This window comes from Suncus etruscus, chromosome 3 (genome assembly GCF_024139225.1).
Source record: "Suncus etruscus isolate mSunEtr1 chromosome 3, mSunEtr1.pri.cur, whole genome shotgun sequence".
In the NCBI taxonomy this organism is placed as follows: Eukaryota; Metazoa; Chordata; class Mammalia; order Eulipotyphla; family Soricidae; genus Suncus; species Suncus etruscus.
This window is the reverse complement of record NC_064850.1, coordinates 63,635,176-63,648,147: the sequence shown is the minus strand read 5'-3', so window position 1 is coordinate 63,648,147 and position 12,972 is coordinate 63,635,176. Positions and strand designations below refer to the sequence as shown.

The 12,972-nt window shown below is 39.7% G+C and overlaps 1 protein-coding gene across 2 annotated transcripts in view; it reads right to left on the bottom strand.

The window, feature by feature from the left end:
- The window catches only part of NR5A2 (nuclear receptor subfamily 5 group A member 2), a 142,570-nt gene extending 141,111 nt beyond the window's left edge, over positions 1–1,459 (bottom strand). For both annotated transcript variants that reach the window (XM_049770644.1, XM_049770646.1), the window contains exon 1: positions 1,192–1,459. In XM_049770644.1, coding sequence (XP_049626601.1) covers positions 1,192–1,255 — 64 coding nt within the window. In that variant the 5' untranslated portion in view covers positions 1,256–1,459. The remainder of the gene's footprint in view (positions 1–1,191) is intronic.
- Positions 1,460–12,972: the final 11,513 nt, after the last annotated feature.

Below are 12,972 nucleotides of genomic sequence, written 5' to 3'. Positions count from 1 at the left end.
CAGGGGGCTGCCAGCCTTGGACCGGCCGGCCGGGAGGGTGGCCAGAGGAAACCGGGATTTGTTCGGTACAGCTCCTTGTGCCCCCTGTGCGCTTTTCATCAGCTCAGCTGTAATTCTCAGCTGCACTCAGTCTCTCTTTCCCTGAGGTTTCTTTCCGTAAGTACAGAATTTTTTTTTTTTTCTTTTTTGGTCACCGTTTCCTTAACTGATAGAACTTTAGGGTGTAGTTGGCCCATAAACAACGCAATCACTGCAGCCGCTAGAGTCAGCTGGCTAGGAAGGAAGGAGAGGGAAATGCCAACAAGCCTTCATTTGCTTCCTTTCACAGTGGATCTAGAACTCAGAGCTCTCTACCAGGGCTCTGAGAATCAGCAGAGATGTTTCAGTCCAAACGCCTAAGAAAAGGCCACAAGAGAAAGCCAGTGTCCTTCAAGGCAAGACAAGTTGCTTTTTAACAGACAGCTGCTTTACAGACTTTCCTACCTCCCGTTCTTCACTCTGAGATTAATTGATTGCTTCGGCCCAAATTGAATGTGTTCTTGCTGTAAAACTAACAAATCTATGACTTCCTTTAACATAAAAACTTAATTTACTTACATCTATTAAAAACAGAACATACTCATTAGTTTTGATCAAACAAATGATCAAAGTTCCTATTTAGAACTATTCACCTCCTCGTCCAGTTTGATTTTGTACCTTGCTTTGCTAGAAAACCCAAAGATTTTCTATAGTATCTTGCAATGAATGGAACTCCTTTCTGTAGAGTGCCTTGAAATTTTATAAGTGTTTTTGAAAGCTCTCCAGGGAAGAAAAAAGTGTGTTCAATGATCGTCCCATATGGTTCATTTGTTTCAGTCTGCTCACATTGTGGCATATTACTTCTGATTTAAAAAAGTATTAGAAAGGCAGTAGCAATAAAATGGAGTGGGCATTATATTTTCTGGCTGTTTTGGTCAATGACATCCCCAAATTGGAGGTAATGAATGTCTGACATCCTTTTATTTTCTTAAACTCCCAGAAAGACAAATTTGTGATACATACACAGACTTATTTGCTTGTAATGAACACTACATGAAAAGAACTAACAAAATAGTGGCTAACAATACTAAGGACAGGAAAGCAGGAAAACTATCCACATCACTGTAGTAACAGAATAATACATACATGACAAATAAAATAACTCCTACTTACCAAGAGGTGTAAATCCAAGCTTTAGAGAATCTTGTAAATCCACAGTATCCGCATTAGAAGACATTCTTTGTGAAATTATAAGCAGTCCCTTGGCTTAAAGCAGAAATCATTGAGCAGAAGGAAAAAGTGCAGCTTGTTAAATTCTGTGGCCTTGGGGAGGACACTTCAGACTCTAGTAACCCTGAGTGAAAGTAAGAAAAAGAAAAAAATCCAAGAATTCAGAAAGTTACAAGCGAGTCTTTCCCTGGACTCTGTACTTTTTCCAGCATTAGTGGCCTGCTGTAAACCATGAATCCAGTTTCACGATGGGTCCTAATCAAAAGAATGGAAACTTTCGATAGGCTTGCCCTGGTCACGTGTCTCTCTGCAGGTTGATAAGAGGGCCCTGTTATAAAGTGACAGGGAAAGAGATAAGAACTCTTGGCAGATAATGGCCAAGCAATGATTAACTCCCAAGAGGAGAGGTGCGATGCGGCACAGAGAGTGGAAACTTGTAAACCAGAGGGGTCAGGAGATCATCCTGGGGTGGATAAAACGCCAAAGCAGCTGAAATCCACTTACTGAACTTAGGGCTTGTGACATCCCCCCTAGATGTCATCACTTCTGGCGGGAGAGGACAGACAGAGCTCTCCTGACCTTTGTAAATATATTTAGATGATAACATTGGCAGACAGTAATTCTTTAAGGGATGGCTAGAGATATCATTGACACTTTGAAACCAACTCCTCGACTCTTACAGCAGAGGGGAAGCTGTTTATTCATATTCTGCTCAGATGACTTTTATAGTGAGGCTCTTCCTATGACGAGGAGTTAGCCTGAGCTTTTTGTACCTTGATGCTTTCATGTCCATGGCAGCTGGTCTGTATCTCCCATAAAGTCAAACTTACGACTTGGAGAGGAATCTGGCAAAACCATAAATGTATAATCCGTTTTCCACAAATGTAAAGTTCTTTACTTGCATCTACTCTTCACCAGAAAAAAAATTATTACTCAAATGACTCAGGGTAATTTTAGGCCCAAAGTGGTTTGTTTTATTTTAAATGTGCCTATGCTTTAACTGAGTTAAATCTGGATTCTCAGGCCAATGCATGTCTTTGCCAAGCTGAGAATAGTTGTTTACATATTTTTATTTATTTTGTTCTTATTTGTTTGGAGGCCACACCTAGCTCCTTCTTGGCACTGGGCTCAGCAATCACTCCTGGTGGTGCTCAGGAGACCATGTGGTGCCAGAAATTCCCACATACAAAACATGTGCTCTTGCCCTTTGAACCATTTGCCCAACCCTGTTTTAAGGGGTTTTTTTTCCCTCCTCTGTGGTAGTGGTAAAGAAGACTTTCCTAAGCCTGGCAGTGCTGAGCAGACAATATTCATGTTGCAGATTGAACCTGGCTCAGCTACTGCAAGGCAAGCCTCATAATCACTGTACTGTCCTCAGACACCTATTTTAAGGGTTTGTGGTTTGTTTTGGAGCCCATATCTCATTGGTGCTCAGGGCTTACTCAGAGCTCTGTTCTTAGGAACTCTTGGTGGGTCTGGGTGAGGGAGCATAAGGGGTGTTGAGGATTGAACTCGGGCTGGTCATTTATTAAGGGAGCAAAAGTTTCCTTCTGCTTGGGAATCTATTTGAGAATCCCAGATCTTTTTGTTTGTTTGTTTGTTTGTTTTGTGTTTTGGGCCACATCCAGCAGTGTTCAGGGGTTTATCCTGGTTGTGCACTCAGAAATCACTCCTGGCAGGCTCGGGGGACCATATGGGATGCCAGGAATCAAACCCAGATCCCTCATGGGTTGACTGTGTGCAAGGCAAATACCCTACCACTGTGCTATCTCTCTGGCCCGGAACCCCAGATCTTTTGGAAGGCTGTGCTCAGGGCTTATTCCTGACTCTGATAAGAAATTGCTCCTGAAGGAGGTTTGGGAGCCTTATAAGATGCTGGGAGATCAAACCTGGGTTGTCTGTGTGCAATGCAAGGTCCCTATCTACTGTACTATTGCTTCAGATTCCCTGGAAAGCCCCCAAATTTATTTATAACCTTTTTGTCCATCAAAATTATACTTTTTAACAATAGATTTTAGTGCTTACAGTTTATAGGACAGAATAACAATGGTTCAATAAAACCTATAGGAGGCTGAAAGGTAACTCAAAGGGCTGGAGCAGATGCTTTGCATGCAGAAACCCCCAGTTGGATCTGCACTGTTGCATAGTTCCCTGAGCACTGAGTTAGGAGTAGCCCTGGAGCACTGCCAAGTTTAGTCTCAAAACAAAAAACAGATAAGATCTTTATTTCTGGGACTGAGGATGTGAGTCAGTGATAAAGCATTTGCCCTGCATGTTTTAGACCCTAGTACTCTCCCATCAAGGGAAGAATAGAGACCATTCTTTCTCTTAGGAAACAGGCTTAGAGGTAGGTAATGCAGGAAAGGTATAATGACTCTATAGAGATGTTCAGAATCCCATTAGTTTCCTTCTACCATTCTCCATCTCCTGCTATGTGTCACAGAATAGCTGCTTGAATTCCAACTATTACATCCATGGTGGCTGATTTTAAGAATGGAAGAAAGGAAAATATCTTTTTTTTTTTTTTTTTTTTTTTTGGTTTTTGGGTCTCACCCGGCAGTGCTCAGGAGTTACTCCTGGCTCCATGCTCAGAAGTCGCTCCTGGCGAGCACGGGGGACCATATGGGACGCCGGGATTCGAACCGATGACCTTTTGCATGAGAGGCAAACGCCTTACCTCCATACTATCTCTCCGGCCCCGGAAAATATCTTTTTCTTCCTTTCTTTCTTTCTTTTTTTCTTTCTTCCTTCCTTCTTTTCTTTCTTTCTTTCTTCCTTCCTTCTTTTCTTTCTTTCTTTCTTTCTTTCTTTCTTTCTTCTTTCTTTCTTTCTTTCTTTCTTTCTTTCTTTCTTTCTTTCTTTCTTTTTTTTCTCTTCTTTTCTTCTTTCTTTTCTTTCTTTCTTTCTTTCTTTCTTTCTTCTTCTTTCTTTCTTTTCTCTTTCTTTCTTTCTTTCTTTCTTTCTTTCTTTCTTTCTTTCTTTCTTTCTTCTTTCTTTTCTTTCTTTTCTTTCTTTCTTTCTTTCTTTTTTTTCTTTCTTCTTTCTTTCTCTCTCTCTCTTTCTTTCTTTCTTTCTTTCTTTCTTTCTTTCTTTCTTTCTTCTTTCTTTCTTTCTTTCTTTCTTTCTTTCTTTCTCTTTCTTTCTCTCTTTCTTTCTTTCTTTCTTTCTTTCTTTCTTTCTTTCTTTCTTTCTTTCTTTCTTTCTTTCTTTCTTTCTTTCTTTCTTTCTTTCTCTTTCTTTCTTTCTTTCTTTCTTTCTCTTCTTTCTTTCTCTCTTTCTTTCTTTCTTCTTTCTTTCTTTTCTTTCTTCTTTCTTTTCTTTCCTTTCTTTCTTTCTTTCTTTCTTTCTTCTTTCTTTCTTCTTTCTTTCTTTCTTTCTTTCTTTCTTTCTTTCTTTCTTTCTTTCTCTATTTCTTTCTTTCTTCTTTCTTTCTTTCTTTTTCTCTCTCTGTCTCTTTCTTTTTCTTTCTTTCTTTACTTCTTTCCTTACTTTCTTCTATCTTTCTATCTTTCTTTCTTTTTTTATTCTTTCTTTCTTTGTCTCTTTCTTTCTTTCTTTCCTTTCTTTCTTTCTTTCTTTCTTTCTTTCTTCTTTCTTTCTTTCTTTCTTTCTTTCTTACTTTCTTTCTTCTCTTTCTCTTTCTTTCTTTCCTCTCTCTCTCTTTCTTTCTTTCCTTCTTTCTTTCTTCTTTCTTTCTTCTTCTTTCTTCTTTCTTTCTTTCTTTCTTTCTTCTTTCTTTCTTCTTTCTTTCTTTCTTTCTTTCTTTCTTTCCTTCTTTCTTTCTTTCTTTCTTTCTCTTCCTTCTTTCCTTCTTTCTTTCTCTCTTTCTTTCTTTCTTTCTTTCTTTCTTTCTTTCTCTTTCTTTCTTTCTTTCTCTTTCTTTCTTTCTTTCTTTCTTTCTTTCTCTTTCTTTCTCTTTGTTTCTCTTTCTTTCTTTCTTTCTTTGTGTCTTTCTTTTTTTCTCTTTATTTCTTTCTTTCTTTCTCTTACTTTCTTCTTCTTTTCTTTCTTTCTTTCTTTCTTTCTTTCTTTCTTTCTCTTCTTTCTTTCTTTCTTTCTTCTTTCTTTCTTCTTTCTTTCTTTCTTCTTTCTTTCTTTCTTTCTTCCTTCTTTCTTTCTTTCTCTTTCTTTCTTTCTTTCTTTCTTTCTTTCTTTCTTTCTTTCTTTCTTTCTCTTTCTTTCTTCTTTCTTTCTCTCTTTTTCTCTCTTTCTTTCTTTCTTTCTTTCTTTCTTTCTTTCTCTTTCTTTCTTTCTTCTTTCTCTTTCTTTCTCCTTCTTTCCTTTCTTTCTTTCTTTCTTTCTTTCTTTCTTTCTTTCTTCTTTCTTCTTTCTTCTTTCTTTCTTTCTTTTCTTTCTTTCCTTTCTTCTTCTCTTCTTTCTTTCTTTCCTTTCTTCTTTCTTTCTTTCTTTCTTTCTTTCTTTCTTTCTTTCTTTCCTTTCTTTCTCTCTCTTTCTCTCTCTTTCTTTCTCTCTTTCTTTCTCTCTTTCTTTCTCTCTTTCTTTCTCTCTTTCTTTCTTTCTTTCTTTCTTTCTTTCTTTCTTTCTTTCTCTCTTTCTTTCTCTTTCTTCTCTCTTCTTTCTTTCTTTCTTTCTTTCCTTTCTTTCTTTCTTTCTCTTCTTTCTTTCTTTCTTTTCTTTCTTTCTTCTTTCTTTCTTTCTTTCTTTCTTTCTTCTTTCTTTCTTTCTTTCTTCTTTCTTTCTTTTCTTTCTTTCTTTCTTTCTTTCTTTCTTTCTTTCTTTCTTTCTTTCTTTCTTTCTTTCTTTCTTTCTTTCTTTCTTTCTTCTTTCTTTCTTTCTTTCTTCTTTCTTTCTTTCTTTCTTTCTTTCTTTCTTTTCTTTCTTCTTTCTTTCTTCTTTCTTTCTTCTTTCTTTCTTTCTTTCTTTCTTTCTTTCTTTCTTTCTTCTTTCCTTTCTTTCTATTTCTTTCTTTCTTTTCTTTCTCCACACACCTGGCAATGTTCAGGACTTACTCCTGGCTCTGCACACAGGGATTACTACTGGAGATACTTGGGGGACAATATGGAATACCAGAAATTGAACTCAATTGGTTTCATGCAAGTTAAATGACCTACCCACTATACTATCATACCAACCACTGTACATTTTTTGTTTGTTTGTTTGTTTTTTTATTTTTTTGTTTTTAGAACATACCCAGCAATGCTCAGGGGTCACTCCTGACTCTGCACTCAGAAATTACTTTTGGTGGCACTCAGGGGACCATATTGAATATTGGAGATGGAAGCTAGGACAGTTACTTGCAAGGCAATTTCCTTATCCATTGTCCTATCTATTCTGCCCTGAACATCTTTTTATGTTTGTTTATTTGTTTTGAGTCTACATTGGGGTTATTCCTGGCTCTGTACTCAAAAATTATTCCTAGTAGGCTCAGGGGACCATATGAGATGCTGAAGATTGAACCTGGGTTAGCCATGTGAAAGGCAAATGCCCTTCTTGCTGTACTATCACTCCAGCCCTCCCTGAACATCTTTCTTAAAAACATTTCTTGAAAGCATCATCTAGAGACCAGAGAAATAGTAGAGTGGGTAGGGTTCACTTGCATGTAATCAACCCAGGTTTGATCCCCAGCATCACATAAGATTCCCACAAGCACCTCGAAGAATGGTTCCTACGTTTAGAGCCAAGAATAAACCCTGAACAGAACAAGGTATAATTTAAAAAAAAAGTAGAACAAAACAAAGCAGAAAAAGTCTCATTTAAATACACTGCTAATATCTCACTCAACAGACATTTATTTATTTATTTATTTATTTTGACGTTTGGGATCATACCTGGAAATACTCAGAAGCTCTCACTGGCTCTGGGCACAAGGACCAGTCCATGCTGGACCCTGGGCCATATGAGGTGTCAGAAATTGAACCAGAATTGTGAACCAGAATTGGCCACATGCATGGCTTATCCAAAGCACTTAATCTCTAGGTAACTCCAAGGTGGAAGACTAATCACACACACATAATCACAAGGAAGGTGAGTAATATTTATCTGGGCAAGTAGATCTGTATTTCAAACAGAAGAAGAGTTGAGTGATTGTTAAAGTCCATATCACTGCATTGTTGTTAAAATGGAAAAGGAGTTGGGTGAATATTAATGGACATATCAGTGCATTGCTTTACACAAGTAAATAAAAATACTATGGCATTGGGGGGAATATTATGGCATATTACTTGAAAAATACTTGTAGCTTATGCTGTACTTGGAACTTGGCATTGGCATTGGCAATGCCATTGGCAACTTGTAAAGTTCATATGAATATATTTGGCCAAGTTTATACATGTTGATCCATATCATTATGCATAATTAGAATTTCTGCTTCCAATATCCCAAAACACCATCAGAAATGTTTAAATATGGGATTATAAAACTCACGATGGTAGATACATGCGTTTTATTTGTTTGGCTTTTTTCCCCCTCCTTTTGGTAGACCTAATTGACTTTTTTCAGAGAACATTTGGTGTTGGAAATTGAACCTGGGGCTCCTGCAAACAAAATCTATGGTGTCAGCTTTGGATATATAACAGACCCAAGGAAAAGTTTTTTTTTTTTTTTTAATTTAAATTTTTCTTTGAAAACCTGAATTATTATCATTGGAGAAAAGTATCATTTTTTTTTCTTTTCTTTTTTTCTATAATGAAACATTTAACTATGACAAATCACATAGCATATACAAGTAAATACTCTCACCTATCCAAAAATAGGGAAAACAGATAAGCATCTGAAATAGTACAAATAGCTAAAAGAAACCTCTAGAACATACTCTTGAAATTTTGCATTCAGTCTTTTCTTTTATTTTTAATACAATTTTTATTTTAATCATAGTGGCCTACATATCATTGACAATAATATTTTAGGTACATATTAACATAAAATCAGGGGAATTTCCATCACCTAATTGTCCTCCCTCCACCTCCGTTCCCGTCCTACCTCCCATATCCTCCTTCCTCACCCCCGGGGCTGCCAGAATAAGTGGTCCCCTCTGTGCCCAGCTGACTACTTAGTGGTCCTACACTAGTTTGGTCTTGGTACTTCCCGCTTTAGTTGGGAGGCGGGACTAGATAGTTCAAGTTATGTGGTTTTGTTTGAAGAAGAGAAAAGTAATAAACTGGGGAAAAAAACAAATACGCCGAAAATGGGCGGAGTCCTTCTGGAAGCTCTCATCCTAGTTTTGAGAGACGAAGGGGAAAAAGGAGGTGGAACACCACAACAGTACAAAAAGAAGTGTCAAATAAAACATCCAGTGAACACTCCAACAATAAAGATAAGCACCACATAAAGGCCATGGTCTTGAGATAAAAAATATGGCAGAGCACATAAAGGGAGAAAAGAAAAGAAGAAGAAAAAAACTAAATATGAACGAAGACAACAACTGCAATAACCACACCAAAACAAATAAATTGGCAAAAACTAGATAAAAATTTTTTTTGTGCTTTTTGCCTTTTTTTTTTTCTTCCCTCCTGTACAGGCACAGTAAATATTGGGGTCATTTGAAAAGGAATTCCCTTGGCCTAAGAAAAACAGGGTTTCTCCACCCTTGAAGTATAACTATAGACTCCTTTCAGGTTCATTTACTCTCCCCTTGGTGCTTTTGTTGTGAATGGAAGACTTCTGCTCCGTCCTGGGTGATAAAATCAGACCTCTGTATCTAGAGATCTCGGTATCTACACAAGTCAAAGAGTGGAACTTATGATGAAGTCTTTCCTTGTGGTTCTAGAAGTTCTGTTCCCTCCGTGTCTTTTTAATCTGTTTTCTGTGGTTGGTGGTCTTGGTCTTTGTGCTGATCCTAGGACGGGGCCTGGGATAGCGTCTTTCGTTATGTTTCCAGAAGCATCATTTTCTTTTCTTGAAGTAATCAGTTTCTTTCATTTATATTTGAGAACTGTCCTCAAAATACCCATGTATAAATAGCCACAGTCATTCTTTTTGTTTTGTTCATTTGCTTTTTGAATGTGTTTGTTTTGTGGCCACACTCAAGCCATGCTTAGTGAACCTTGCAGTGCTAGGCAGCAAACCCAGACATCTAGTATGTAGAATATATGCACTGGCCCTTTGAGCTCTCTTCATAGCCAGGGTCAGTCATTCATTGTTGATATATTTAAGGGAATTACTCAATGTACCTTTAAGGGGTGATAACACCCTCCCCTGTAATGGCAGTTGGACTGGGATATGCCCCCCTTGCAAGTGACAACTGCCCTCAAAATATAAAAGGGAGAGTCTGGCAGTTATTGAAGGGTGGAGCAGGGAAAAGACCAGAGCAGAGCCTGCTGGCCCGAAGTGGGGCTGAAGGCCCAGGCCCCTTGGTTGGGATCCTAGCAACACAAATGGTACTCTGAGCATTGCCAGGGTTTGCTCCTGTGCACAGAGCCAGAAATGGCCCCTAAGCACTACTGGGTGTAGTCCAATCCCATTTTTCCCTAACCCTAAAGGCAGCTAGAGCTGGGAGAGATTTAGGGCCACTGGTTCCATTCCTTGCAAAAAAAAAAGGGGGGGGGGCACTAGATCAACTGCTGTGCCCATAGCATGTGGTTTCACCCTGGAGAAGGCCAGCAAGCTTGATTAAAGCACTGAATGCAGTGTGAGATCTAGACTATTGCAGTTCAGGAAAACATCACTCTGGAATGGCTTTGCTGGAAGGGGAACTTGCTTTGCGGTGCAGCAGTGTCCTGAGAAAGTTTTGTTTAATTAAAATTTATTTGACTTTTCTTATTTTGGGGGTTTGGACCACAGCCATTTGTGTTCAAGGGCTTTAAGTAAGCCAGGGCTTACTGCTGGCTCTTGTAATCAGGGTTCACTCCTGCCAGTGTTCAGGGGACCATATGGGGTGCTGGGAATCGAATCTAGTAGGCAGCATGCAAAGCAAGCACCTTTCCCACTTTATTTTATCTCTCATCCCAATTAATTTTTATAACTCACATTATACATTGATTACACTAGTGGATGCTGTTTTCAGAAAACAAAATGTTAGTGGATGTGTGTCTGTGTGTGTATGTGTGTGTGTGTGTGTGTGTGTGTGTGTGTGTGTGTGTGTGGCATACCACTGTGCTACATTCCCAGCCTCTAGATTTTGGGTGGGTGGGGGCAAAGGACACGTTGCTGCTGCTTAGGGAAACTCTAATTCTGTGCTCCAGGATTGTTCCCAGCAGTACTTGGATCATATAAAATCCAGGATCAAGTGTCAGCTGCATGCAAAGCAAATGCCTCAGCCCCTGTACAATCTCTCTGGTCCCTCTAAACTTTATTTTATTTTATTGGTTTTTGAGTCACACCCGGCAGCGCTCAGGGATCACTCCTGGCTCTATGCTCAGAAATCGCTCCTGCCAGGCTCAGGGGACCATATGGGATGCTGGATCCTTCTGCATGCAAGGCAAATGCCCTAACTTCATGCTATCTCTCTGGCCTCTAGACTTTTTCTTTTTTTTTTTTTTTTTTTTTTTTGCATGGGAGGGCCATGCCTGGCTGTGTTCAGGGCTTGGCTCTGGTTCTGTGCTCAGGGATTACTCCTAGTAGAATTCAGGGGACCACATGGGATGCCAGATATTAAGCTGTAGTTGATCAAATACAAGGCAAAAGCCCTACCTGCTGTAGCATCTTGCTAACCCCTGTACTTTTTTAGTAAAGTAAAATGATAAGTTAATTGGATCTCTTATAAAATAAACTTTTGTGTTTTTATTTTTAGAAAACTGGGAGTATAGGATAAATCAGAATTTTATTAGAATAGGTATCTTGGGGCCGGCGAGGTGGCGCTAGAGGTAAGGTGTCTGCCTTGCAAGCGCTAGCCAAGGAAGGACCACAGTTCGATCCCCCAGCGTCCCATATGGTCCCCCCAAGCCAGGGGCAATTTCTGAGCGCTTAGCAAGGAGTAACCCCTGAGCATCAAACAGGTGTGGCCCAAAAAAGAAAAAAAAAAAGAAAGAAAGGAAAAAAGAATAGGTATCTTGTGTTGTCAAACCCCAGGACACCTTTCTTCTCCTGGAAGTTGCAGAGACTGCTTAGTTCCTCTGTGAATGGAAATAAATCTTCCTGTTCTCAGCATCAGCTTCTGAACAGGGTGACCAGTTTCCAGCATTTGAGGGAGTTGCAGAACTTGTGGGAACTGGTAACCAGGTTCCTGCCGCTGCTTTAGGAGCCTCTGGGTTTGGATCCAGTTGGTGGAGAATCACCAGCTCATCAGCAGGGCCCCCAGGCTTGCTGAGCTCTGCTGGAGAAACAGCAACAACTTGTGTGTGTTTCGGAGAGGTGGGGAGTGTGGTTCCAATCAGTGTTAAGGTGATCTGGGGTGAAAGAAGACCAACCAGGGGTGGCTGTTCTGTGACTGGTCCTGTGTATTAGCACCCCTAGTGGGGTCTAGAGTATAAGATACTACCTCGGGCACCTGCTTGTTCATGTAACTTTGATCATTGAACCATTGAACCATCTTCTTGGCCTCCTATTCTGAAATTGTGATTGCTGATGAGGTAAATCAGAATGCATAATTATAACACTAATTAGCTTTTACATTTTATTTCAGTTTTCTGGAAGAGAATCTACTTTCATGTGACTAAATTTTTTTCTTTTTGTTTTTTGGGTCACACCGGGAGCGCTCAGGGGTTACTCCTGGCTCTATGCTTAGATATTACTCTTGGCAGCTCGGTGGACCATATGGGATGCCGGGATCTGAAGCACCGTCCTCCTGCATGTAAGGCAAATGCCGAACCTCCACGCTATCTCTCTGATCCTTATGTGATTATGTATGTTGAAGTCTTTTTGCTTGCTTTTTTGTTGTGTCACACCCAGCAATATTCAGGGGGCTACTCTTGGTTCTTAAAAATTAATCCTGGTATTCATATGAGATGCCTGGATCAAAGCCAGATCAGCCACATGCGAGGCCCTACCCACTATACTATTGTTCTGGTCCTATATATGGAACTTTATGGCAAGGGTAGCTCTCCAATTGGTGCTCAGTGACTCCTAAGACCATTTCTATGGAATATTCATCAATGGTTGTGTAAGTCAGTGCAAAGGGTCAAGAATACAGCATTGCTTGCTCTGGGACCACCTGCACCAACAGGGCTTAGTGGTTCTAGGGCCACACCCCTGGTGCTCAGAAAATGAAATGGAATGTTGGCAATCGAGCCTGGGTTGTCCGAATACAAGGCAAACATCTTCCCCACTCTGCTATTATTATAGTCCCTAATACCTGTAGCTACTTTAGAATGTGTGTCATCTTTATATATGCCAAAGTGGTGAAGATGAGTTTAAAATTTTACAGATTATTCAGTCCCTACAACCGTATCATCTGTCACATCTTTCCACACTCTCGAAAGGATGTTAGAGTCAGGAAAGGATGGCCTTCATGAGCACAAAAACATTGAAGCTTGTGGTAAGACTAAAGGTTAAGAACCAGGGATTTAGTGCCGAAGGGATAGCACAGCAGGTAGGGTATTTGCTTTGCATGCAGCTGACCTGGGTTCAATCCTTGGCATCTCATATGGTCCCCTGGAACTCATTGCCAAGGAATGAGTGCTGTATGCAGAGCCAGGAAGTAACCCTTGAGCACTGCTGGTATGGCCCACACCCCAAAAAAGAATCTGGGGTTTAGAATTGGCAAGTTTAGCATTCCTGTTTCTTCTTGGCTTCCTATTTTGTTTGTTTGTTTGGGCCACACCTGATGGTTCTCAGGAGTTACTCCTGGCTTTGTGCTCAGAAATTGTTCCTGGCTTGGGGACCTTATGG